General features: G+C 41.6%; 1 protein-coding gene across 1 annotated transcript in view; it reads left to right on the forward strand.

Annotated features, from left to right (window-relative positions):
• The window catches only part of LOC309551109 (putative cation-transporting ATPase 13A5), a 252741-nt gene extending 227122 nt beyond the window's left edge, over nucleotides 1-25619 (forward strand). Inside the window, exons 27-30 of the mRNA XM_082251555.1 lie at nucleotides 1985-2157; nucleotides 5042-5130; nucleotides 14698-14778; nucleotides 25021-25619. Of these exons, the coding sequence (XP_082107681.1) occupies nucleotides 1985-2157; nucleotides 5042-5130; nucleotides 14698-14778; nucleotides 25021-25197 (520 nt within the window). The 3' untranslated portion in view covers nucleotides 25198-25619. The remainder of the gene's footprint in view (nucleotides 1-1984; nucleotides 2158-5041; nucleotides 5131-14697; nucleotides 14779-25020) is intronic.
• Nucleotides 25620-26252: the final 633 nt, after the last annotated feature.

Below are 26252 nucleotides of genomic sequence, written 5' to 3' on the forward strand. Positions count from 1 at the left end.
CACTTTTTTATTACTTTTTGATACATTGTTTTTGGACTGTATCAGCTATTTTAGCACTGCACTTTTCTCTGTATAACTATTTGGACAACTATATGTAAAGAAAAAGAGTGCGCTAATCTGTGAAAGCTGCTCCCAGAATAATGGCGAATAATGTGTTAATGGTAATTGGTGCGCTTTTCAGTGTATGAAAAAAATGTATATAAATGTATGTGGTGAAACACACAATAATACACAATGGTGATATAAAAACCACTTAGTTGACAAAATAATGTGATATAAAAACCAAAAATTGATGAAATTAATCAAATTAAATCACGGTGTGCTGTAAAATACAAGTATTAAACAGTCCAAATGTGCAGAAATAATCCACAAATGTGAAGAAATAAATGAATGAAATTCTTCTTAAACTTCCGTGATGAAAGAATGTAAAAAATAGGTGAAAAGTTTAAAACATATAATCAATATCGTGATGAACAAATGGTAAATCCCTCCACCTTGTGAAATGCCTCCTTACCCGGCGGATGTAAGATAAGTGCCTTTGGAATATACTCATGTAAAATTAATCTCAATGTGAACACCTCCACACGTATACAGATCCACCAGTGCAAAGACCAATGCAAGCCTCTTACCAGATAGGGGAGAAAAAACAGCTTCTCAGTCAACAGCTGAGACTGCAGTTATTCTTCCTATCACCCTCAGTTGGGATCGGCAGCTATTGGCTCACACGATGTATCGGCGGTATATGTAAAGAATATAGGGAGCTTGTCAGCATCCTTTATGTACACAGTCCAAATCCCTTTTCCCTTATGGGAATGGCACTAATCCATTTCATAGGTCAGCCTGTCAGTGCTCAGACAATACGTCGCACACTGCATCAAATTGGTCTGCATAGCTGTCGTCCCAGAAGGACACCTCTTCTAAAGATGATGCACAAGAAAGCCTGTAAACAGTTTGCTGAACACAAGCAGACTAAGGACATGGATTACTGGAACCATGTCCTGTGGTCTAATGAGACCAAGATAAAGGTATTTGGTTCAGATGGTGTCAATCGTGTGTGGCGGCAATCAGGTGAGGAGTACAAAGAAAAGTGTGTCTTGCCTACAGTTAAGCATGGTGGTGGGGGTGTCATGGTCTGGGGCTGCATGAGTGCTGCCGGCACTGGGGAGCTACAGTTCATTGAGGGAACCATGAATGCCAACATGTACTGTGACCTACTGAAGCAGAGCATGATCCTCTTCCTTTGGAGATTGGGCTGCAGGGCAGTATTCCAACATAATGACCCCAAACACACCTCCAAGATGACCACTGCCTTGCTAAGGAAGCTGAGGGTAAAGGTGATGGACTGGCCAAGCATCTCTCCAGACATAAACCCAATTGAGCATCTATGGGGCATCCTCAAATGGAAAGTGGAGGAGCGCAAGGTCTCTAACATCAACCAGCTCTGTGATGTCGTCATTGGGGAGTAGAAGAGAACTCCAGTGGCAACCTGTGAAGCTCTGGTGAACTCCATGCCCAAGAGGGTTAAGGCAGTGCTGTAAAATAATGGTGGCCACACAAAATATTGACACTTTGGGATCAATTTGGACATTGTCACTTAGGGGTGTACTCACTTTTGTTGCCAGCGGTTTAGAAATTAAAGGATGTGTGTTTTTATTTTGAGGGGACAGCAAATTTACACTGTTATACAAGCTGTGCACTCACTACTTTACATTGTAGCAAAGTGTTATTTCTTCAGTGTTGTCACATGAAAAGATATAATAAAATATTTACAAAAATGTGAGGGGTGTACTCACATTTAGTATGGTTATGTTATATAACTTTGTACGTTTATGTAACTTAGTGCTTTGTAGAGTTTTTTTTTGTTTTTTTGTTTTTTAGTGGTAGCACTGCATACATTAATGTTTGCATTCTTCCTCAGTTTTAGTGACATTTGGGATAATGCATAGTAAATCATGTTTTTTTTTTTATTATCTTCTGTTTGCAGTGCATGTGATCATCATAATCAAAGTTATGCCAACCACACAATGATAGCGCATCATAGTCAGTCCCAGAATTTCATGACTTCTACACTATGGCCTGTGTCTGGGATAAACCTTATTATTGCTGAGTTTGTATTCTCCAAAGGAAAGCCTTTTAGAAAACCAATATATACTAACTGTAAGTGCCTATGATATCCTTATTGTCACTTTATACAATATATATATATATATATACACACACACAGTGGATTGTAAATATATCAAAAGTCCAGATGTCTCTGTTTTAGGTCCCATTCCCATCTCACTATTTTCTACCGCTGCAAAGAGTATATTATATAAATATTTTCATATATATTATTTTACATGCTGCTGTGGCATATTCACTAATAGAACACAAAATGAATGCTAAATATTTTTCATACACTGATTGATGGAAAATAGTTATTAATATCTTTTATGAATAAATATGTAAAAATTCCTGGAGATTAGAAGATATGTAGAATTAAGGGTTCCTAAAATGTAGGAGATTTGGTTGGGAGCAACATATTTGTTGGAAAAGGTAATCCAGTGCCCAGGGCAATGATGGGAATCTACCCCCCCCCCCCTGGTACTCCCACCAATCCAAAGACCCCCACCACATGCCCCTGTTGGGTGAAGAAGGGGACAGAGACAAAATAAGTGTGTGCCAAAATAGTTGTGACATGCAATGAAATAGTAACAATATTTGTGTTGCACTGCAGTAAACTAAAACGTTTAAAATTGGTGCACAAATACAGGGCTAATTGTAGAGAAGTAAAAAATGTTTATGGGTTGGTGGTGTCACTAAAAGAAAAAATGTCCCTTACTTAGTGGTGTCACTGAAAAGTAAAAATGTCCCTGAATCTGTGGTGTCACTGAAAAGTAAAAATGTCCCTGAATCTGTGAGGTCACTGAAAACAAAAAAAAATGGCCTTGAGGCAGTGGTGTCACTGGAAAGAAAAATGTCCCTGTGTGAAAAGAAATTTGGAAAGAAAATTGCCACCCCTCTGCTAGCTACTTACTCATTCCTCATGCAGGAGGAGTGGCTAATAAGAGGCTGGACAGTCATGCAGGGAGCACTCTGTATGAGGAGTGGCGTTTTGTCACTTGCAAGCACAGAAGGCGGCACAGGAAATCGGCAAGTGACAGCGGTGAGCACAGGGCTATTGCCGGAGGTAACGGTACTGAGTTCAGCCATTCTCTGGACAAAAAAAACCCTGCTGAAAGGAGTGACACTACAGTTAAGCCCCGTACACACGTACCAATCGTCGGCCGAACGATCGGCCGTCTTTTGTCCAGGGCTGTCGTGTCTATTGAAAACTGCAAAAGACTGCACACGAATTTTGTCGGCCAACAACAGCCGACTGCAGAAGTAATGTCATGTGATGGTTAACTTTCCATGTGTTTTTTCTTTTCTGAGCATGCCCAGTCTTGCAAATCTGCTGATTGTCGGCCAAATTCTGTACTGACTGGCGAACAATCGGCCATTCTGGTGTTGGCCAACAAAAATTTTAATGCCTACATGACTGATTCTTTTCGGCCGAAAGTGCGCTGTCGGCTGTCGGAAGCATCATACTAACAAGCATACAATCGGCCGATCGGTCGTCGGCCGAATATTTTCGGCCGACGATCGGTACGTGTGTACGGGGCTTAACTCTTGTCAATGAGGAGGGGAGAAGGGAGCTGTTGGAGCTCCCAGCACTTACTTCCCTTCTCTATATGGGGCTTCTGCGCCCTAGGGACATGTCCCTCCTGCCCCTTGTCCCGTCCCTGTTTGCAGTGTATAGAAGTATACTGTCATTATTATTATTATTGTGTCAGCTCTTCCCAACATAACAGATACAATACCGACAAAAGAAGGTCTTGTTCTATAATGTTTAAGGCATTTTTCTTACTCATCCAGGTAGCTTCTTCAGCTCTAATCAGTATTCCTGACAACTATTACTAAGTGGATTTAGATGATCCCTTTGGTCTCCTTTGGGAATCAATAATCTGTCAATTAAAAAAGGCTTACAGTATGCTTACGTGTAATCAATGCTGACACATTATTTTATTGGCTGTATTAAAAATATTACCAATGTTACTTCAGCTTGATATTCCTATTTAAGAAATTCAAATACAGAAGTTGTTGGACATCCCCTTATACAGTATAAACTGACCACTGTGTCATCCTGCAAATAAAAGGATTAATCTATTAACAGCTTTTATCCCCTTCAATATTTATTTATTTATTGTTTTATTTGTATCATTGCCAACAACAGGGACTGCAACAAGTTAGCCCCGGTTCACACTTGTGCGTGTGCGGGGTTCGCATGTAATGTCGGAGCGCACTGCTCCGACATTACATGCGATCGGCTGTGCGGTGCGAATTCGCACCGTAGCCGCACCAAACACGCACAGGGACCCTTTTTTCTAGCTGCATCAGGGTCGGATCGCACAGCGGTTCACACTTGTGCGATCCGATCCTGTGCGAACTGCACGATCGCACTGCGATATGCGATCAAACTGGGGGTGTCGTTAAGATTACATTGACACCCCCAGCGTATCGCATATGGCAGTGTGAACTGCCGGGGGTGCGTGTGCGATGCGGGAACAGGCTGCGGATTCGCAGCCTTCCCGCATCGCAGAAGTGTGAACCGGACCTTATAGCAGCTGTCAGGTTCAACTGATTATAGAAATTATTTAATTGTCCACAATATTATCCCTTAGCAATCTACAGAGTTGTTTACATTTGTTGAATACACAACCATTTTATTATTTTTTTTTAATAGAATAACAGTAGTAGGAAAATTTTAAACAATCCTATTGCTTATATATTTTTCCTAATAGCAATGAGTTGCATCCGAAATATCATTTTAGATTTGATTGGATTACTAAATGATATACTAAGGGGACCCTAGATGGCCGCATTGAGCAAATAATGTTGTAAATGCTTTATGAGGTTTACAATATATCCTAATCTTTAAACATAAAGAACTGCAAAATTTAGAGTATGCATGGGTAACTCTGGTAATACAACTGCAATTATGTTTCTTTTCTTGCAGATTTATTATGTATATTAATATTAGCTCAACTGGGAGCCTTTCTTTTCATGTTGTTTGCTGATATTGAAACACTTTATCGCCGTATGGAGGTATGTATATAATGAGAATCAAATATGTAGATTAAAAAGCACATAAGTTAAAGCGATTGTAAAGTCTTGTTTGTGCTTTTAATAGAAAAAAAAAAAAAAAAATGTTGTACTTCCCTCTGCGCAGTTGGTTTTGCACAGCGCAGCCCAGATCCTCTTCTTCTCGGGTCCCTCTTCAGTGCTCCTTGTCCCTCCTGTTAAGTGCCCCCACAGCAATCAGCTTGTCTCACAGCTCTGCGTATCCATTCAGACACGGAGCTGCTGTTCGACCCTGCCCCCTCTATCTCCTTATTGGTTGACTGAGTTTGACAGCAGCGTCAGCAGTGTCAGCAAATTGTGCTGCTGCTGTGTCTTAGTTAATCAGGAGAGAGAGTCCCAGATGGCTGAGGCACATGTGAGCATTGCTGGATAGAGATGGGCTCAGGTATGTATTAGGGGGCGCTGAGGGAGGCTGCTGCACACAGAAGGCTTTTTATCCTAAAGTATAGAATGCATTAAGATAAAAATCTTCTGACTTTAAAACCCCTTTAAATTGTGTTTAAATTAAATAATAACTTGTGAACAGGCAAAGAAAAGGTAGAATACAGTTGTGCAAGTAGTAGTACAGAAAAAGTGGTCATTTCTAGAACAGAACATGTGTTCAGTTTATAATCTATAATGCTACATATTTGTCATAATGGGTATTATTTTCATTGGTGAATACCATGATGATCTGGGCATAACAATCACATAGTTAAAGGAAAAGTGTGGGAATGCAAAAGTGATGACATGCTGCAGCTGTCCCCCGCCGGATCTAAGGTTGAGAATTGAGCAATCACATGACCGCTGATCTCTCAGTTCTCAGTCTTCCTGGAGCAGAGAGTGGTGTCTTTCAGTCACCGCTCTTTGCTCTGTCCCTCCAGTATTCACTGAAGTGTTGGGCTTGGGAGGGGGCAGTAGTGGCTGGCTCAGGTTCTCAGAGGTACTGAGAGGCTGAGCCAGTTGCCCAGGCATCTGGGTAGATCCTGACATGATTGTTGGAATCCTTCCAGAACTTTGAGTGGCTCTGTGATGTCAGAGGACAGCGGCTTTAGCCCTCTGTCGGATGATTCTGAGTTTACCAAAAGAAGTATGGCCAAAAAAAAGCTTTGGTGATGCACCCATTTTTAAAGTAATAATAGTTATAGCAAATATCATATGTTATAGTTTAGTAAATTAAAGTGGTTGTAAACCCCATTCATGAAATTTGACCTGGGCACATCTATCTGTAGTGTTTACTTCTCTCTCTTCAAAGTCCTAAGTCCCGTGGCTTTCTCCTGCTCCGGTCCTCTGTTATCAGCATGGTAACTTCTGACAAGTTCTCTGTCAACTTAAATAATACCAGTCTGAAATTTGTGTTGGGTGGATGCATAGAAATAGATTAGCAGACACGTGCACTTCCTATACAGTCTAGAAAGCTGTAGACAGCACATATACAAGTAAAACTTCTGTAGGAAGATTTGTTTCATCTGTGTACCATCTGAGGCTGTTCACTTCACTGGGTTTATGGCAGGGTTTACATACACTTTAAGCACTATGTAATTTTTTGAATAAATCTGCTGTGGCCTTAAAATGTTGTGTAATAGAATGTGTCTTAATATGCTTGAGGCCATGTTCACACTGCTCTGACCCGAAAGCTCTCACATTTTGAATGATAATTACTCAGTCATGCAACGCTGTACCCAATCAGATTTTTTATCATTTTTTTCACACAAATGAACTTTCTTTTGGTAGTATTTAATCACCACTGGGTTTTTATTTTTTGCGATATAAGTGAAAAAAGAGCGAACATTTTGAAAAAAAAAAACATTTTGTTTTAGTTTTTATTATAACATTTTGCAAAAAAGTAATTTTTTTCATAAATTTAGGCCAAAATTTACACTACTACATATCGTTGGTAAAAATAACCCAAATTAGTGGTTATTATTTAGTCTGTGTAAAAGTGATAGAGTCTACAAGCTATGGTGCCAATCATTGAAAATTGATCACACCTAATCACACCAGATGTACCGACGGCCTATCTCATTTCTTGAGGCCCTGAAATGTCAGGACAGTACAAATACCCCCCAAATGACCCCTTTTTGGAAAGTAGACATTCCAGGGTATTTAGTAAGAGGCATGGTGAGTTTTTTGAAGTTGTAATTTTTCCCACAGTTCTTAGGAAAATGAAGAAATATATATATATTTTTTTTTACACAAAATTGTCATAATAACACACACACAGTATATGCATACTTGCAATTACACCCCAAAATACATTCTGCTACTCCTCCTGAGTATGGCAATACCAAACGTGTGAGACATTTACACAGCCGGGCCACATACAGAGGCCCAACATTCAAGGAGTACCGTCAGGTGTTCTAGGAGCATAAATTACACATATAATTTCCTAATGACCTATCACACTTTTGAAATTGTCTTACACTGGAGCCAAATAGAGATTAGTATGCCCGCATCCCAGAGTCAATATATACAACAGGAAAAAACAATTGTGTAACCGCATCATTTTGTTTTAACTAATCCGGATGTTCTCTGTGGATTCACGTGATCTTTTTTACATATTTCATGCAATAAACGTCATATTTTTTGAGAAATTGTTCCCCATTTTTTCTCTTTCCCTATATTTTCTTATACTTTTTTGAAATTTATACTTTGTCTACCCATTGCCCTTAAAAGTCCCATTCAGAGGGTTTTTTTCTGTTGTATATATCACAATTTTGAAGACCCTGGAGCACCAGGACAATGGAATTATCACAAAATGACCCCATTTTGGAAAGCAAACATCCCAACGTATATTCTATGAGGCATAATGAGTCTTTTGAACATGTCATATTTATCCAGAAGTTTTTGGAAAATGTTGAAAGACAAAGTTGTCAATTTATAAGATTTTTCTAACATATAGCATGTATATAGCAAAAATGACACCCCAAAATACATTCTGCTACTCCTCCTGAGTATTGCGATACCACATATGTGGGACTTTGTCATAGCATAGCCAAATACAGAGGCCCAACATGCAAGGAGCACTGTCAGGTGTTCTAGGAGCATAAATTACACATATAATTTCATTACAACCTATCACACTTTTGAAGGCCCTGGAACACCAGGACAATGGAAACCCCCACAAAATGACCCCATTTCGGAAAGCAAACACCCCAAAACATAATCTGGGAGGCATGGGCTGCAGATAGGTACTCAGGTACACTGATGGGCTGCAGACAGGTACTTGGGTATTCTGATGGGCTAGAGACAGGTACTCGGGCACTCTGGGCTGCAGACAGGTACTCGGGTATTCTGGGCTGGAGATAGGTACTCGGGTACTCTGGGCTGGAGACAGGTACTTGGGTACTCTGGGCTGGAGAAAGGTACTCGGGTACTCTGATGGACTACAGAGAGGTATTCGGGGTACCCTGATGGGCTGGAGACAGGTACTCGGATACTTTGATGGGCAGAAGACAGGTACTCTATTATGCTGCAGATAGGGACTCAGATACCCTGATGGGCTGGAGACAGGTACTCAGGTATTCTGATGGGCTGCAGATAGGTACTCTGAAGGGCTGGAGACAGGTACTCGGGTACTCTGATGACAGGTACCCGGGTACTCTGATGGGCTGGTGACAGTTACTTGGGTACGCTGATGACATGTTCCTGGGTACTCTGATGGGCTGCAGAGAGGTACTTGGGTACTCTGATGGGCTGAAGAGAGGTACTTGGGTACTCTGATGGGATACAGAGAGGTACTCGGGTACTCTGATGGGCTGGTGACAGGTACTTGGGTACGCTGATGACATGTTCCTGGGTACTCTGATGGGCTGCAGAGAGGTACTTGGGTACTCTTATGGGCTGCAGAGAGGTACTTGGGTACTCTGATGGGATACAGAGAGGTACTCGGGTGCTCTGATGGGCTGGTGATAGGTACTCTGGTACTCTGATGACGGGTACTCTGGTGACAGGTACTCGGGTACTCTGAAATTACCCGAGTACCTGTCATCAGAGTACCTGGGTACCTGTCATCAGAGTACCCGAGTACCTGTCATTAGAGTACCCGAGTACCTGTCACCAGCCCATCAGAGTACCCGTCATTAGAGTACCCGAGTACCTGTCATTATAGTACCCGAGTACCTGTCATTAGAGTACCTGATTACCTGTCCCCAGCCCATCAGAGTACCCGAGTACCTGTCATCAGAGTACCTGATGGGCTAGTGACAGGTACTCGGGTACTTTGATGGGCTGGTGACAGGTACTTTCATGGGCTAGTGACAGGTACTTTGATGGGCTAGTATCAGATCCTCTTTATTGGGGGGGGGGGGGCAATCAGTGTGTTTTGGGGTGCACTGTAATCGGTAACTAGCTGTTACCGCAATCTCCTCCTCACACAGGATCAGTGTGTGAGGAGGAGAACACGGTGATAGCTAGTTACCGTGTTCTCTGTTGACATTCTGTGACCGGCTGTGATTGGACACAGCTGGTCACGTGGTAAAGAGACAATTTCATTGGCTCTTTACCCTGATCAGGGATGGACTGTGTCAGAGTGACACTCTCCATCCCCGAACGCTGCTCTGCGCGCCCCTGGGGGGCGCGGGAGCGGCGTGCACCAGGGAAGTGCATGTGGCCGTTTGTGCTTGGACACAGCTGGTCACATGGTGAAGAGCCATTTTTTAATGGCTCTTTACACCGATCGGGGATGGGCTGTGTCCCGACGGACATGCCACATCCCCGATCGCCGTGCTGCGCGCCCCCGGGGGGGCTGGAGAGCAGCAGATCCGGGTGGACGTCATATGATGTGCTGCCGGTGTCATATTACTATGGCCCGGTAAGGAAGTGGTTAAGGAAAAAATAAGTTGATTTTAAATTTCATGGCATCAACACATCTCAAAAAAGTTGGGACAAGGCCATGTTTACCACTGTGTGGCATCCCCTCTTTTTTTTATAACAGTCTGCAAACGTCTGGGGACTGAGGAGACAAGTTGCTCAAGTTTAGGAGTAGGAATGTTGTCCCATTATTGTCTAATACAGGCTTCTAGTTGCTCAACTGTCTTAGGTCTTCTTTGTCGCATCTTCCTCTTTATGATGTGCCAAATGTTTTCTATATGTGAAAAATCTGGACTGCAGGCTGGCCATTTAAGTACCCGGAACCTTCTTGTACGGAGCCATTAAGTTGTAATTGATGCAGTATGTGGTCTGGCATTGTCATGTTGGAAAATGCAAGGTCTTCCCTGAAAGAGACAACGTCTGGATGGGAGCATATGTTGATCTAGAACTTGGATATACCTTTCAGCATTGATGGTGCCTTTCCAGGTGTGTAAGCTGCCCATGCCACACACACTTATGCAACCCCATACCATCAGAGATGCAGGCTTCTGAATTGAGCACTGATAACAACTTGGGTTGTCCTTGTCCTCTTTAGTCCGGATGACATGGCGTCCCAGTTTTCCAAAAAGAACTTCTAATTTTGATTCGTCTGACCACAGAACAGTTTCCCACTTTGCCACAGTCCATTTTAAATGAGCCTTGACCCAGAGAAAACGCCTGCGCTTCTGGATCATGTTTAGATACGGCTTCTTTTTTGGCCTATAGAGTTTTATCCGGCAACGGCGAATGGCAGGGTGGATTGTGTTCACTGACAATGTTTTCTGGAAGTATTCCTGAGCCCATGTTGTGATTTCCATTACAGTAGCATTCCTGTATGTGATGCAGTGCCATCTAAGGGCCCGAAGATCACGGGCATCCAGTAGGGTTTTCCGGCCTTGACCCTTACGCACAGAGATTGTTCCAGATTCTCTGAATCTTTGGATGATATTATGCACTGTAGATGATGATAACTTTAAACTCTTTGCAATTTTTCTCTGAGAAACTCCTTTCTGATATTGCACCACTATTTTTCACCCCAGCATTGGGGGGATTGGTGATCCTCTTCCCATCTTAACTTCTGAGAGACACTGCCACTCTGAGAGGCTCTTTTTATACCCAATCATGTTGTCAATTGACCTAATAAGTTGCAAATTGGTCCTCCAGCTGTTCCTTATATGTACATTTAACTTTTCCGGCCTCTTATTGCTACCTGTCCCAACTTTTTTGGAATGTGTAGCTCTCATGAAATCCAAAATGAGCCAATATTTGGCATGATATTTCAAAATGTCTAACTTTCAACAGTTGTTATCTATATTACATTGTGAATAAAATATACGTTTATGAGATTTGTAAATGAGACCATTCCTTTTTTACTCACAATTTGTACAGTGGCCCAACTCTTTTGGAATTGGGTTTGTATATTCCACTTGGTGCTTAAAGATACAGAGCCACTAATTCCATTTGAAACATCACGGTCTTCCAAAATACCACTGACACCTTTTATAAAGTGATTAGAAATCGTACTTGTGAATCCACTCTACTTTACAAGGAATCAATCCCCAAAAAATTACAGGAGGACCTACTGTATATATATATATATATATATATATATATATATATATATATTTATACATTATAGATCATGGACTTATAAGAAATTACACAAGACTTCACTTCTTTTATATTGTATATCATATGAGATCTCTTGTTAACCTTTATCAAGCGCTACATAGGTGGTTGCCTTTTTACTACTTGTTAAAAAAACACCTATTGGGTCTGATATGTGGTTTGGGTATACTACACATATGTGAATATAGCATGTATTTTGAATATATATATATATATATATATATATATATATACACACACACACATAAGTGTACTCCATAGAGGCCAGTAGGGGGCAAGTGAATCAGGACTTGTTTGTGTCATCCATATGTGTTATATGTGGGTTTTATACTTCTCAATAAAGGATGAAGTTATAGGTGGGAGTCAGCAGCACATGTGTATTTACATGTTATCCTTTTTTTGGATATTTAGAAGTACGCTTAAAATCTCCAAAAACCTATAGTTTGAATAATATAAAAGAGGAAGTAGAACTTGTATCCATCTTGGTTTTGGTGTGTGTTTTGTAATGGGCCCCCATTAGGGTTAAATGATCGATTTTATCTAGGGGATGATCAATATAGCAAATTACTTTATTAGTCATTTCCCTTGTTACCTACAGTCTCCTCCAATGTCTGATGCCAGAATGTGGGCCTGCCTTCAGCACCTTCATGGATAAGAAATGCTAGTCCTGTGTTACACGTGACTTGCTGTGTTGTACGTACATTGCCCCCCTGTACACCTGGATAGGGTGCAGCTTGTAGAGGAACCGATTCCTCCATATAGCCGCTGAATGCCCATTTCCCCTCCTCTCCCTCCTGCAGATATTCAGTGGCTGCAGGAGGGAAATGAAGGGCATCAACTCCTCCACATGCTGCTCCCACTGCCTCCCTATCCCTGTGCTGCTGCCCCTGGGCTCCTGTGTTCTTCCCTGCCCCCCCTCACCTCCAATGACACATTTACCGACTCCTTTCCCACTTTCTATCCTGACAGATCCCCCACAGAAGCCGGTGGGAGGGGGAAACCCGGCAGTGCTTTGGGGACTCTGTCAGGATGGAGAGCGGGGAAGGAGTCAGTAAATGTGTCATTTCCCGGCCCTTCCTTGTCTTAATGAATAGTCAGTGATCGGCATTGCCAATCATGCATAGTAAACTGTGTTTACTATGCTTCCGTTTATGAACGAACAGGAAGCTCTGTACAGGGCTATTCCTGTTCATTCATTCTGTGCAGCTGAGGCTGCAGAGAAAGGGCCTGATGAATCTGTCCTCAGTCTTTTTCTCTGTCCGAAAAGACAGACATCAGGGCTGTGTATCTAAAAAAAAAGATGTTAAAAAAAAAAACAAATGAAATAAAATAAATGGTTAAAAATAATAAATAAAACAACAAAATAAAAAAAAAAAAAAAACTGACGCCAGTGGTGGAACTATCAGGGTTGCAAAAGTTGCATTTGCGACTGGACTTTGGCATTCTGCCACCGTGGGGGGACCTCAAGACGTCAGCAAGGTGGCCTGCCACAGAATCATAAAGGCAGTAAAGGGCCCCAGGATCAGTGGCAAGGGCTCATTTCGGGGCACAGTTGGGGGGCCCCTTCATAATTTCTTCATGATGTGGAATTCTCTACCACAAGAGGTAGTTTCTGCGGGAAGTATGGCTACTTTCAAAAGACTCTTGGACATACATCTCAAGGATTAGAATATTAAGGGGTATGAGAGATGATTACGGCCACACCCACCCACACAGGTTGAACTGGATGGACTATTGTCTTTATTCAACCTCAACTGCTATGTAACTATGATTTCTTGCATCGGGCCCTGAAGGTTCTAGTTACGCTTCTGCTGTGACTGCTTGAGTAGCAAAGATGAGCAATTTAGAGGACCAATCTTAAGAAGAGGAAGTCTGTGAGAGTGAGAAATTAAAGTATATCACCTAAGGGTCCTTTCACAAGAGTGTGCGCCCGGTGGACTCCGTTTTTCTCAGCAGGGATCGATCCAGCAATCCCCGCTGAGCAGGCAGATGACTGCTCCATCCCTGCTTACTTTGCAGAGACAGGGCTGTCAGATGCCCAATCTCCTCTATGGGACATCGGATAAAAGTGGACCGCCTGTCCGTTTTCATCCGATCCTCCAGACGGATGGAAATTAAGGTTTCCATCCCTCCAGATTTCACGGACAGGATCGGATCGGATAGCAGCTAGTGTCAGCGGACATGTCACCGCTGACATCCGCTGCTCCATAGAGGTACATAGGGCATCCCATCAGGTCCGCCTGAAAAACTGACAGGCGGACTGGATCGGAAAGCCCATGTGATAGGGGCCTTACTTCTATCACACTAGGAAAAATGAGCATTAATGCTTTGCAGTGCAGAGGGGTTCCACTACAATGGTTAATTTTCCTCTAGCTTTAAGTTCAACTTTAAGGAAGGGCTGTAAACATCAAGATAGTATGTTCTTACTGTATATGTTCTGTTAGCTCCATAAATTTATTTTCTAAAAATGAAATATTGGCATCCACATATAACATTTTTTATAGTTTATTGTGCTATATTTAAAGTGATTGTAAACCTCAGAAATGAAATATGAATAAAGCATATCCCTCTATAGTGTGTACTTTTGCCAATTCAGAGGACTAGTATAATTTCTGTCTGCTTCCCTGTTCCTCTGCTATTACCATGAGTCACTTTTGACAAGTTTTCCTGATGCCAAGCAATAAAGGTTACAGGGGCGGGAGCTCAAGCACAAAGCCTGTAATTGACAGCCTCAGCTCTGTTCCTGTGTGCTGTGTGAAGGGGCGTGTGTCCCTTTCCCCCAATCCGCTCTCACTGAGCTCTCCTCACCGAGCCCTGTAGTGTGTAATTTCACCTCTCTGCCCCCTGTTTTCTGACCGCTCGGACAAGCTGTAGAGAAGAGAAGGCTGCAGATAAACAGATAGAACTTGTGTAGGAGGATTTGTTTCCTTTCTGTATATCACCTGAGGCCAATACTTCACTGGATATATGTAATGGTTTACAACCACTTTAAAGTAATTTGTAAAATAAGTTGCATATATACAGTGCATGTTCAATTACCTTGCTAACATACTTTTTAATGTAATCTTTCAGCTTGTCTGTACACCATATTATTGGAGAATTGAGATATTAAGCATGGTTATCGTGCTTTTTGTTGCATCCTATTGTGTGGAGGTAGGTTATTTTATATGACTTTTATCATTCCTGATTTACATTTATCAAAATAATTATTATTTTAAGTAAATAATATTTTGGGAAAACATTTTCAGATACGTGCCAAAGTTGTTTGTTATATAATGCTTATAGTACATACTGTACATGCATTTTCAGAGCTTTAAAGATTAATGATAAAGTATTGCTATATGGACATCTTATATAGAAATCATTTTTTTTTTTTTTTGGCAAGTGAGTACTTTTACCGGGCTCTTTGGGGTCCAGCATGTATTTTACGGGAACCCCCATGGCAAAATAAAAAAAAATGGCTTGGGATTACCCCCAAAATCCATACCAGACCCTTATCCGAGCATGCACCTGGGCAGGCCTGGAAAGGGGGACAAGGGCCTCTTCCCCACAACCCTGGCCCAGTGGTTGTGGGGGTTCAGGGGGTGACTTATCAAAATCTGTAAGCCCCCTTTAACAAGGGGGCCCCCCGGATCCTATACCCCTATGTAAATGAATATGGGATACATAGCATCCCTACTCATTCACCAAAAAAAAAGTTAGGCTGACAGTTCTTAAATAGCTAAGGGGCAGGGCCACCTGATGATATCACTGGGTAACCCTGCCTCATATGGCATCATCGATAGGGGCATGCTGGGTAGATGACCTCACATGTGGGTGGGGTCACCCAGTGACCCCCGTGGGGATCACAGTACTTAGCTATTTAAGAAGTGTTAGACAGTGGGAGCCTTCATCAGGTGCAGAGCTCTTTTTTTTTCTTTTTTCTTTTTCGATCAGCGGCCGGTGTTTATTGTGATTGACATTGGATCTACTTCAAGGGACATTTATTTATTTTTTTATTGTTTTTTTTTTTTTAAATAAAGGACTTGTCACAAACTGTTGTTGTGTTTTTATTAACCCTTTGAACTTTTTTTTTGGTGAATGAGTAGAAGTTCTATGTACCCCATACTCTTTCACATAGGGGGGGGCGGGATCCGAATCCCCCTAAAAAGGGGGTTAAAGGGGGCTTCCAGATTCTGATAAGTCCTCCACCCGCAGACCCCCACAACCACTGGGCAAGGGTTGTGGGGAATAGGCCCTTGTCCCTAGGACCCCCCTGCCCTAAAGCACCTCTCCTATGTTCAGGGAATGTGCACTGGTATGGTTCAGGGGGGTGCTCACTCACCCCCCCCCATTTCCTGGCATGCCAGGATGCATGATTTTGGGACGGACCCCACATCATTTTTTGTTACATTTTTTAAATCCATACCAGACTAAAGGGCCTGGTAGGGATTGGGGGACCCCACGCTGTTTTTTTTTTCCAATTTTTTTTTCTGGCAATTCTGTTTACATTTAGCTGTCAGTGAGGAAGCCCACTGACAGCTGATGAGTCATAGGTTGTTAAGGATGCAGCAGCCGGCTTCCTGGCCTACTCATTAATAACTAGCTATTCTTCACAAGGAATTCGAATGGGTCGATCATTTTTTGACCAATCCAAACTCGAATTGTTCTGAAAATTTTGAATTTTTTTGAAAATGTATAAACTAAACAAAACTAAATGAAACAAAACTAAACAAATTCTGAAACAAATCAATGAAACAAAACTGGTAAAATAACTAGAGATGGGTGAATACTTCCCTGTTTGGTTCGCAGCAGAACTCCCGAACAAGGCAAATGTTCTAACCCGAACGGCCATAAAAGGGGTAAAAAAAATTGTAAAACCAAACGCTTTTTCAGGAGCAGTGATTTTAATGATGTTAAAGTGCAACAAAAAAAATTAAAAATTCCCTTTAAGTATAATGCTTGGAGGGTCCCCTAATGTGCCAGTAAAGCGGCACATCTGTAGCATGTATAGATCTTTCTACAGCAAAAATTTAATTTCTAAAGAAAAAAAAAACAAGTCAAAACCCATTTACAATTGCCGGCTCCTGGCTATTAAAAGATTGAAGTAAAAAACAGTGTGGGCACTCCCCCAATCCAGTCCATACCAGGCCCTTCGGGTCTGCTACCACTGACTGGCGCATGCTGGTGCATGCTGTGTTGGCGAAGTCACGAGGGGCGGGGCCACCAGGTGACATCACGGGTTCGGCCCCACAAATTCCTAATATAATAACTGTCAAACCGTGGAGCAGGCGGACTGCGGGAAGCATTCATCGAAAGCAGAACTTTTTTTTTCTTTTTTAGGTTCGGCGGTGGTGTGATTGATGATGGATTTACATCTGGGGACACTGTTTTTTTATTTTTGAATAAATGACTTATCAAAAACTATGCATGTGTTTATTTTTTGTACACTTTTTAGATCAAATGGGTAGGGGTGCAATGTACCCGATACCCATTCACATAGGGGGACAGGATCTGGGGGCCCCCTTGTTAAAGGGTGCCTCCAGATTCCAGTAAACCCCCCACCCGCAGAGCCCCACAACCACAGCCCAGGGTTGTTGGGAAGAGGCCCTTGTCCCCATCAACATGGTTCCCCCCCCCCCATGTTGAGGGCATGTGGCCTGTTATGGTTTATATTGCGATTTTGCACATTTATTACTATTCTTTTGTGACACATATTTATATTTAATTGTTGAGCGCTACATTTTTTTACCATTTCACATGTATTTAAACCGCTAGTGTTCCACGGTGCCTTCACTGTTCACAATGGCATCTGTACTGAAAAAAAACATTGGGTAGAGCAAAGCACCAATACATCATTATGAACAAGTGGAAAGCATGTATGCATTGAAGAAGGAAGAACTGGAGATGTGTGGCTCACAGGATAGTATGCTTTAAATATAGTGCTTGGGGGGTCCCCTTAGTCTGCCTGTATAGTGACGCATCTTGGGATGCAGTAAACACGCAGCAAAAATTACATTTCTGAAGAAAAAAAACGAGTCAAATTCCATTTAAAATGACACGCGGTTACAATTGCTGGAACCTGGCTATTAAAAAATGTAAGAAACAAAACGGTGTAGTGTCTCCTCCCCCAGTCCATATTAGGCCCTTCAGATCTAGATATTAAGGGGAACCCCACACCAAAGTTTAAAAAAATCCCCAAAATCCATACCAGGCCCTTATCTGGGCACGCAACCTGGCAGGTCAGGAAAGGGGGATGACATCAGCAAGGACTGACGAAACGTGCGTCGGGAACGTGAGACCGTAAACTTCCGGTTTGGTGGAACGCAGGCGTGGAGCGGCGCTTCCCATTTCTTGAGACCGTGACTTTTGACTTACATGGCTTTTATCATATGGATTGTAGTAAGTGCGTTTTAAAGAAATAAATGTTCCTTTGATTCAAAATACTGCACCATGAGAGCCTTTTGTTGCTTTTCCCTACTTATGTCCTGATCCTGGATCTATCTCTCACTTGGCTACACGCTCTCAATGGAGAGAGAGTGTGATATGTAAGGTCGGATCAAGTGAGGATCAATATGCATTTGTGACCCCTTATAACCTAGGGGTCCTGTATTTCTGGTAAGCAGTACCTATACCAGCACTGGGTGTACGTGTGGAGGTGGAGGCTTTTGAGATTCTCACTCCTATCAAGTTTGTGTTTCCATCAAATGCTGATGTTATCCGTTTAACCCTTTGATGTCTTGAACACTAGAGACTTTATTTTGCGATTTTGCACATTTATTACTATTCTTTTGTGACACATATTTATATTTAATTGTTGAGCGCTACATTTTTTTACCATTTCACTTGTCACGTTATTACATTGATGTGTGCAGCTCACAGTGTGAAAGTAATTTCACTCCAAAAATAATTTTCTATATTTCTTTCTTTTTTTTATATATTCATTTCAATTTGATTGGTTTTCGTTCATTTTTGTGTTTAATTCAGCACCCATTTGCGCAGTTTTGTTGGTAGTTTACACCAATCCCCTTTTTCATTCAGTTTAAATACATGCACCCCTCCCCACCTTTTCTTTAACCCTTTACTGCTCAATACTATATTCTTTACCATTCCTTTACTCCTTATCAATATTCCTATATTTAAAAAAATACTCTAACTTAAGGTGACCAGATTTTTAAAATTAGTACAGTGCTGGGTACAGGACTACATAATACACAGAGTGCTGGGCACAGGACTGCATATTACACAGAGCCCTTGGCATAGGACTGCATAATACACAGAGTGTTGGGCACAGGACTGCATAATACACAGAGCGCTGGGCACAGGACTACATAATACACAGAGTGGTGGGCACAGGACTGCATATTACACAGATCGCTAGACACAGGACTGCATAATACATAGAGCACTGGGCACAGGACTACATAATACACAATGCACCGGGCATAGGACTACATAATATATATATATACACAGAGGCCACTTCTACCCTCACATCCATAGCTCACCTTTGCACCCTTCTCTCACAGATTATCGCTGCAGCCACCTCTTAGCCCTTCCCCCCACAACAGCTAAACTCTCCATCTCTCCATACAGCTGCATCAGTGCTGGGCACAGGACTGCATATTACACAGTTTGCTGGGCACAGGACTGCATAATACACAGTGTTGGCACAGGACTGCATAATACACAGAGTAAATAAAATTATATAATGATATATACTGTAATAGCCGCGCTCTCCAATAAATTAAAAATCACATAAATAAATAAATAAACCCCTTAAGTGTGTTATACACATAGCAATAAAATTGATGATAGTGAGTGATTATAATACCAGTGCACAAAAAATTCAAATTATCTCCAAGTGCCACCATACAAACTGTATGCAAAATAAAGTGAACACATGTTAAGACACAATAGGTATGATTGTAAATAGGGATGATCAAACTTTTCAAAAGTTCGGTTCGACCAGAACACCCAAACTTCCCGAAAGTTCGGCCCGGATTTCAGAACCCCATTGAAATCAATGGAACCCGAACTTCGGTAATCAAAAAACACCATTTTGAAGCCCTAAAACCCAATAAAAGTGCCTAGGGTTCTGGGTCATGCCTCAGGGACTATTAATCACACAAAAAAACTTTCTTAAAAATTGTCATTTTTGATAGAGAGCCAATTATTGAAAAAATTATTGAAAAAAAAAAAAAAAAGAGATTTCTTTGGATTTAGAGTCTGAGGGGTCTAAAAAATGTACCTGTGAAGTTCCAGCTCTGTAGCATGTCCAGAACCAGAAAAAAAAGTTTGTTTGTATTAGAATTAATATAGAACAGGTTAGTAGCTTCGCTACTTTTACACACGGCTTTTTGTTGCAGGCGTTTTATTGGGCTTTTTTGAGGACATGTTTGGAGTCAGGCATGACATCAGAACTTCTGTGTAGGGGTATATATACACACACACATGTATGTATATATACACATATATAGGTGTGAAAGTAGCAGAAACCTATGCTCGCGCTAATGAAATAATTAACAGGCATATGGCTTCTCTAATATAACACCTATATGTGTGTATGTGTATAAATACATATAAGTGTGTGTGTATATATACCCCTATACAGAAGTTCAGATGTTATGCCTGCCTCCAAAGACCCCCAAAAAATGCCCAAAAAAAAACGCCTGCTGCAAAAACACACCTGGGCGTTTTTGTAGCTGGCGTTTTTTTGGGCATTTTTTGGGCGTCTTTGGAGGCAGGCATAACATCAGAACTTCTGTGTAGGGGTATATATACACACACACACACACACACACACACACACACACACATGTATGTATATATACACATACACATATATAGGTGTGAAAGTAGCAGAAACCTATGCTTGCGCTAATGAAATAATTAACAGGCATATGGCTTCTCTGCTATAACACCTATATATGTGTATGTGTATAAATACATATAAGTGTGTGTGTATATATACCCCTATACAGAATTTCAGATGTTTTGCCTGCCTCCAAAGACCCCCAAAAAATGCCCAAAAAAACGCCTGCTGCAAAAACACACCTGGGCGTTTTTGTAGCTGGCGTTTTTTTGGGCATTTTTTGGGGGTCTTTGGAGGCAGGCATAACATCTGAACTTGCCTGCAAAAAGTGCAAAATAAATGTGCAAAATATAGTCCCAACAGCAATGTTTAATGGGCCACAAAGCAGTCCAATAGGCACCATCCAAAGTTTGGAATATCAGAGGGATCCTAATTTAAACTTCTTGCGATATGAACACCTCCACCATACACATTGACCACCCGAGAGTCAAACTTCTTACCAGAAATGGTAGACCCTCAAATTATAGGGGGTCAGTAAGAGCCTTTATACAAGACAGGGTAAGGTAGATATCCACTGAGTGCTTCCAACCAGGGATGAACCATCCTCCTTAGAATCTTAATACCAGGATGCTATAGCTGGCTTCTGTGTTCTTCATCTGTAGCAGCCCCCTTTCCCATAAGACAAGCAGGCCTACCGTTCAGTACTTGGTTGCCCCCAGGTCTTATACACAATACTATAGTGTCTGGCTACCATGCCAGTGCATGCGTGAACTGAGCAAAGCAAACAGGTAATTGCTGTTGGCAACCAGGGCAGGTTCAGAAGGCTTCTGATAAAGAGTGTAATACCTGATCAAGCTACCTGCTTGTCTGCCCTGCTAGATTGAGTTACTTCGTTGATGACTTCAGATCGGATATCGACTGTTCCTTAAATACTGCCTGCCTTTTGACTTTGGACATTGACCCTGATTATTCTGAACCTGGCCTGGTTCAGATTACCGCTGAAGCCACCTCTTAGCCCTTCCCCCACAACAGCTAAACTCTCTATCTCTCCATACAGCTGCATCAGCTCGGACCCTGGCTCCCCCACTGCCCTCACCTGTGTACAAACAGCCCCCATCTGCTCACCCCCCTGTCTTAGCCCTCCACACAGTCAATTATTGGCTCTGCCTCTCCTCCACTGAGCGGCAGTGAAATCGTCCAGCAGGGGGCGTCGGCATCCAAGCCACCAGGCTGTTTCTCAGCCAGCATGGGATGCCCTGTCTACATTACTCTGGCCCTGAATCCAGGGACAAAACCGGGGACAGACTTGGTCCAGGGACAGTGTCCTCATTCCAGGGACTGTCCCCGGAAACCGGGGACATCTGGTCACCTTACTCTAACTGCTTAGGCTATGGCTTGTTTTCTGCTCCTCACTAATCATGTAGATGAATACAGATAGTCCCTATGAATTAAGGGTTCCCAGTTCATATATCAATCTTGTTTCAGTTTTGTCTATCTCTCTCATTGTGCCTGAGCCCCTCTAATGCTTCTTTACCCTATCCTAAATAATCCCCATTTAGGGCCCTTAATATGGTGTTTCCTGAAATATCTACATACACTATGTTTTGAATAGCCTCTCAGTGTTGTTAATGTGTCTTCCAACCCTGGCTAATTTTCACACACCGAGCCCACAAGGTCATACATGTAGTATCAAAAGATATATATTCTCAATTTTAATATATCTTTGTTATTGTTCTAGATGAGAAATATGTTATTTTTCTCACGTTATTTTTAGTCTTCGCACATGTGAGACACCTTTTCATGGCTTAGAAACCTCTCCCTTGAAAAAAAAAAAAAAGTTACCCATATCCTCAGAGGGGCCAACTATATTGTGCTCCAATCTATTCCTATGTATTGAGTCTTTTCAAAAAATAAATGTAATAGAAGCAAAGATGCACTGTCCCTTTATCCCTCTCATTATCCCTTTAAATTATCTCACACAATACTTGACACGTAATAACAACATATAGTGATACAAGTGGCCAAACACAAATAGTGCAATAAAATGTCCATGTTGATTAGTAAATGTTGTTTTAACACAGTGTTATGACAGGTGAACTACTGGTGCCAGCAATCCTTGACACAATACCCATGCTCTTTCTGTCTGCTTACTGATGATATAGACCCCAAACATTAGGAGTTCAACAGCGCCTGGATGTGGGATAAAACCCAACAGTAGCCTGGGGACAATACGGCAAGAACTGCCAGCTGCTCAACTCTTCAACTTCATGCATACATCAGTAGCTCCGGATACTAAATGCCATAAGGCAATAGCAAGCTCATACCAGTCATGGCCCCAGCACAGATCCTAATTCACCACACAAAAGGAATGGAAGAAACGATATTGCAAATGTTATTCCGCTTAATTATACTTATAGAGCATAGTCGAAATACAGCATAAAACAAACAACTCAGCATGCTGCTTGACTGAGCACTGTTGCGTGATGACATCAGTACTAAAGCTCCACCCCTACGTATTTTTATCCACATAGATATCTACCATATTTGGAGCTTTGGCACTGATGTCAACGAACATGAGCGCTTGGCCGAGTTGTTTGTTTTATGCTGTATTCCCATTTTTTATTTTTTATTTATTTTTGAACACGAATAGTACTAATTTATTTTACACTTAACACAGGGGGATTTTTTTTTTTTTTTTTAAGCATATACTGTATAAATACTCTATAAATGAACTTATGAGTTTTTGGAAGCATGTCCCTAACACTTTGGTATTGATTTACTAATAGCAAACAGACTGTACAATTTGCAAGTGTAATCCTAACAACAATGGAGTCGGCAACCAGACACAATTGCGGCAATGAAACATTTCTTCTCTTTCTTTCTTCATATGGTGCAAAAATTTTCAAATACAGACAGATGCTAACCTGTTTCAACCTGCAAAGCCCTTAGTCATAGCTAAGTGTAGTTGCACTTATTTTCCACAGAGCTTAGTGAATGCGGTGAAGTTTCACTGTAAAGAATACCCAATCAGGTGCACAGAAAAAAAAAAGAAACACATTTTTGCTTGCACGTGATTGGATGATGAAAATCAGCAGAGCTTCACCACATTCACTAAGCTCTGGGGAAAATGAGTGCAATTGCACTTGCATAGTGTACAGTATATTTGCCTTTCGTAAACCAACCCCTTTGTCTTTTAGAATGGACCAATGCTTTGTTATTATCCTTCTGACTTGTTTGTATTGCCTATTATACTCTTAATGAATGCAAAGTCATGTCTTTCTTTAACTACCTGCTGCCTGCCCACTGTCAAATGGTGGTGGATCGGTGCAGCTCTTGTTCTGGGAGGACATCATATGATGGAGTCCTAGAAAAGCCGCTCTCGCTCGCCCACGGGGGCACGCAGGGTAACAATCATGGTCGCGCCATGTTCCTAGGACACAGCGCGACCCTGATCTTGGTAAAGAGCCAATGACGTGGCTCTTTACCATAAGAATGGCTGTGTCCAATCACAGTTGGTCACATGTAAATGAGGAAGTTCTGGTTATCGGCGCTCTTTGAATCACACTGTCAGTGTGTGTGGCGAGGAGAGCTGTTTAGCAGCTCCTCTTCAAAGGGGAGTCAAGGACAGGTAATGAGGGCTTCGTTGTCATTAGATATCAACTATAGATATCAATATTGCTGAATCCTCTGCAAATGTAATCAAAGCATTAGTGCCATAGAAGTGGACGAAGTGCGCAGTCCTGAGGAACACCAGTGTTAAGTTTGAAGTTAAAATTTTAGCATCCATTGTTCTTAACATATTGTGACCTATTTGAAGATGAATTAGTGAACAAAATACTTAACCTCTTGCTGCCACCTTCTCCCGGATCCTTAGGAGAATCTAAATGCCTGGAGGCAGGGGTGTGCATTCTAATTATGTGACCTCTGTGATTGGCTGGCAAGTATGCACTGGGAGCATATATGCGTATGGCCAGTGGGAGCAAGTTAAAGAAAGATTAAAGTTTACTATTACTTTAAATAGTTTGTTTGGGCTAAGCCGACCCAAACTATGTATTTACATGCTCCTGGCATCATTAACTACATACAGTAAGTGGCTGCGTGTTCCAGTAGTAGTATGAGATACTTCCTTTTTGCTGTTGGGTGTAGATTGAGTTGGTCTTGTATTGGTTGAGCTTGTAGATTGAGGTGGAGCCTTGTCTTTTTATCAATAAATACAAAGATTTCTGATTGGCCGCCATGTAGAGGTGGATGGAAAATGTTACAATTTCCACCCTGGCAAAAATAGAAGTAAACCTGGAATTCTACTTTGAATGTATGTACCACCAATATACCTCTCAAAATACATTTTTTCCCAATAGATGAGACTTTCAGGTTCAATGATGTTTTATATACTGTGTGTGTGTATGTGTATATATATGCGTGTGTGTGGTGAGTTATACTGTATGTGACAAAAAGTTTACATGATAAAATGCTACCATGATTATTTTGTAGTTTGCGAATATACTGTATCATTAAGTTGTGCCAGAGAGAGATCTCATGAGAGAAAATGTAGTAAGCTGTGTGTTATGTGAGGCTAATAAATCCTTTTTTTTTCCTTTTAGACCTTTGTCTACAATAGAACACTCTGGCAACATATAAAGAGGATTTCAGGTTACAAGTCGAAGAGTCAATACAAACAACTGCAGAGCACATTGGAAAAGAACACAGACTGCTCTTTGCAAAAGGAAATGTTCCATTTAAGCAGACAATATTCAGTCATGGCAAATGAGTGTGTTTAACCACTTGCCACTTGCTCAAAGTTGATTTACTGATAGCGGGCAGCACAGCCAGGCACCGCAACATACCCTTAGGTTGCGGTGTACCTCCTGGTTTAGTGGCGTGAATGCGCACACCCCCTGCTGACCCGTGCTGTAATGGAACACAGAACAAGTTTGTCAGCAATGTACAGCCAATGTCTATAGCTGTACACTGCTGATCGACTGTGGCCAATCACAGCACAGAGTTCTGTGTTTACAAAACACAGAGAACTCTGTACACGGACAGCAAACTGGCTGTTTCTTCTCTCTGAAATCAACTCAGGGAATTCAGTAAGTAAAAGCAGCCAGATCTGTGAGTAAAAGCAGCACACATTACACACATTGCACTTGTTAGGCACACAGTTAACTCTTTGATTAACCCTTGATTTTAACCCCTTACCAGCCAGTGTTATTTGTACAGTGTACAATATTATCACTGATCACTATATTAGTGTCACTAGCAACAACAGTGTCAGTTAGTGTCCCTCCCAGCCAGTGTCTGTTAGCGCCAGATTGGCAGCCACACTATCACAGTCACACTATAAGTCACTAATCCCCATCTTTACTAGTATAGTTTCTGTACGGATCAGCATCTTGAGCACGATCAGACTTGTAATGGAACCTCCGACCCACACTGTACTTGTGGTCTTCCGTCAGTATACAGCTTCCCCGCAGTCATGAACATAGATATCAAATCCCAGCTGCCGTCATACAAAGCTAGCCTGACACTTAGCTTGTACTAGAATCACCCTTTATTGAACAGTCACACATAATTTATATACACTTGAGAAGTATGTCAGTCCCTACATGAACAATGACCCGAATAATTACCCAAAACATCACACAATGGTTGGATAATGAGGTACAGCTGACTCATGGCTAATCCCATCTACAGTGCCTTGAAAAAGTATTCATTAACATGCTAATTAACTCAGCGCACTTAAACCAGACTGGGATGACAAGACTGACGGCAACAAAGCTAAAACAAAATACCAAATTACACATTATCTCAATACACAAACAATAGGAAGAGATCC

The sequence above is a fragment of the Pelophylax lessonae genome, assembly GCF_965119305.1.
Source record: "Pelophylax lessonae genome assembly, chromosome: 3".
NCBI lineage: Eukaryota > Metazoa > Chordata > Amphibia > Anura > Ranidae > Pelophylax > Pelophylax lessonae.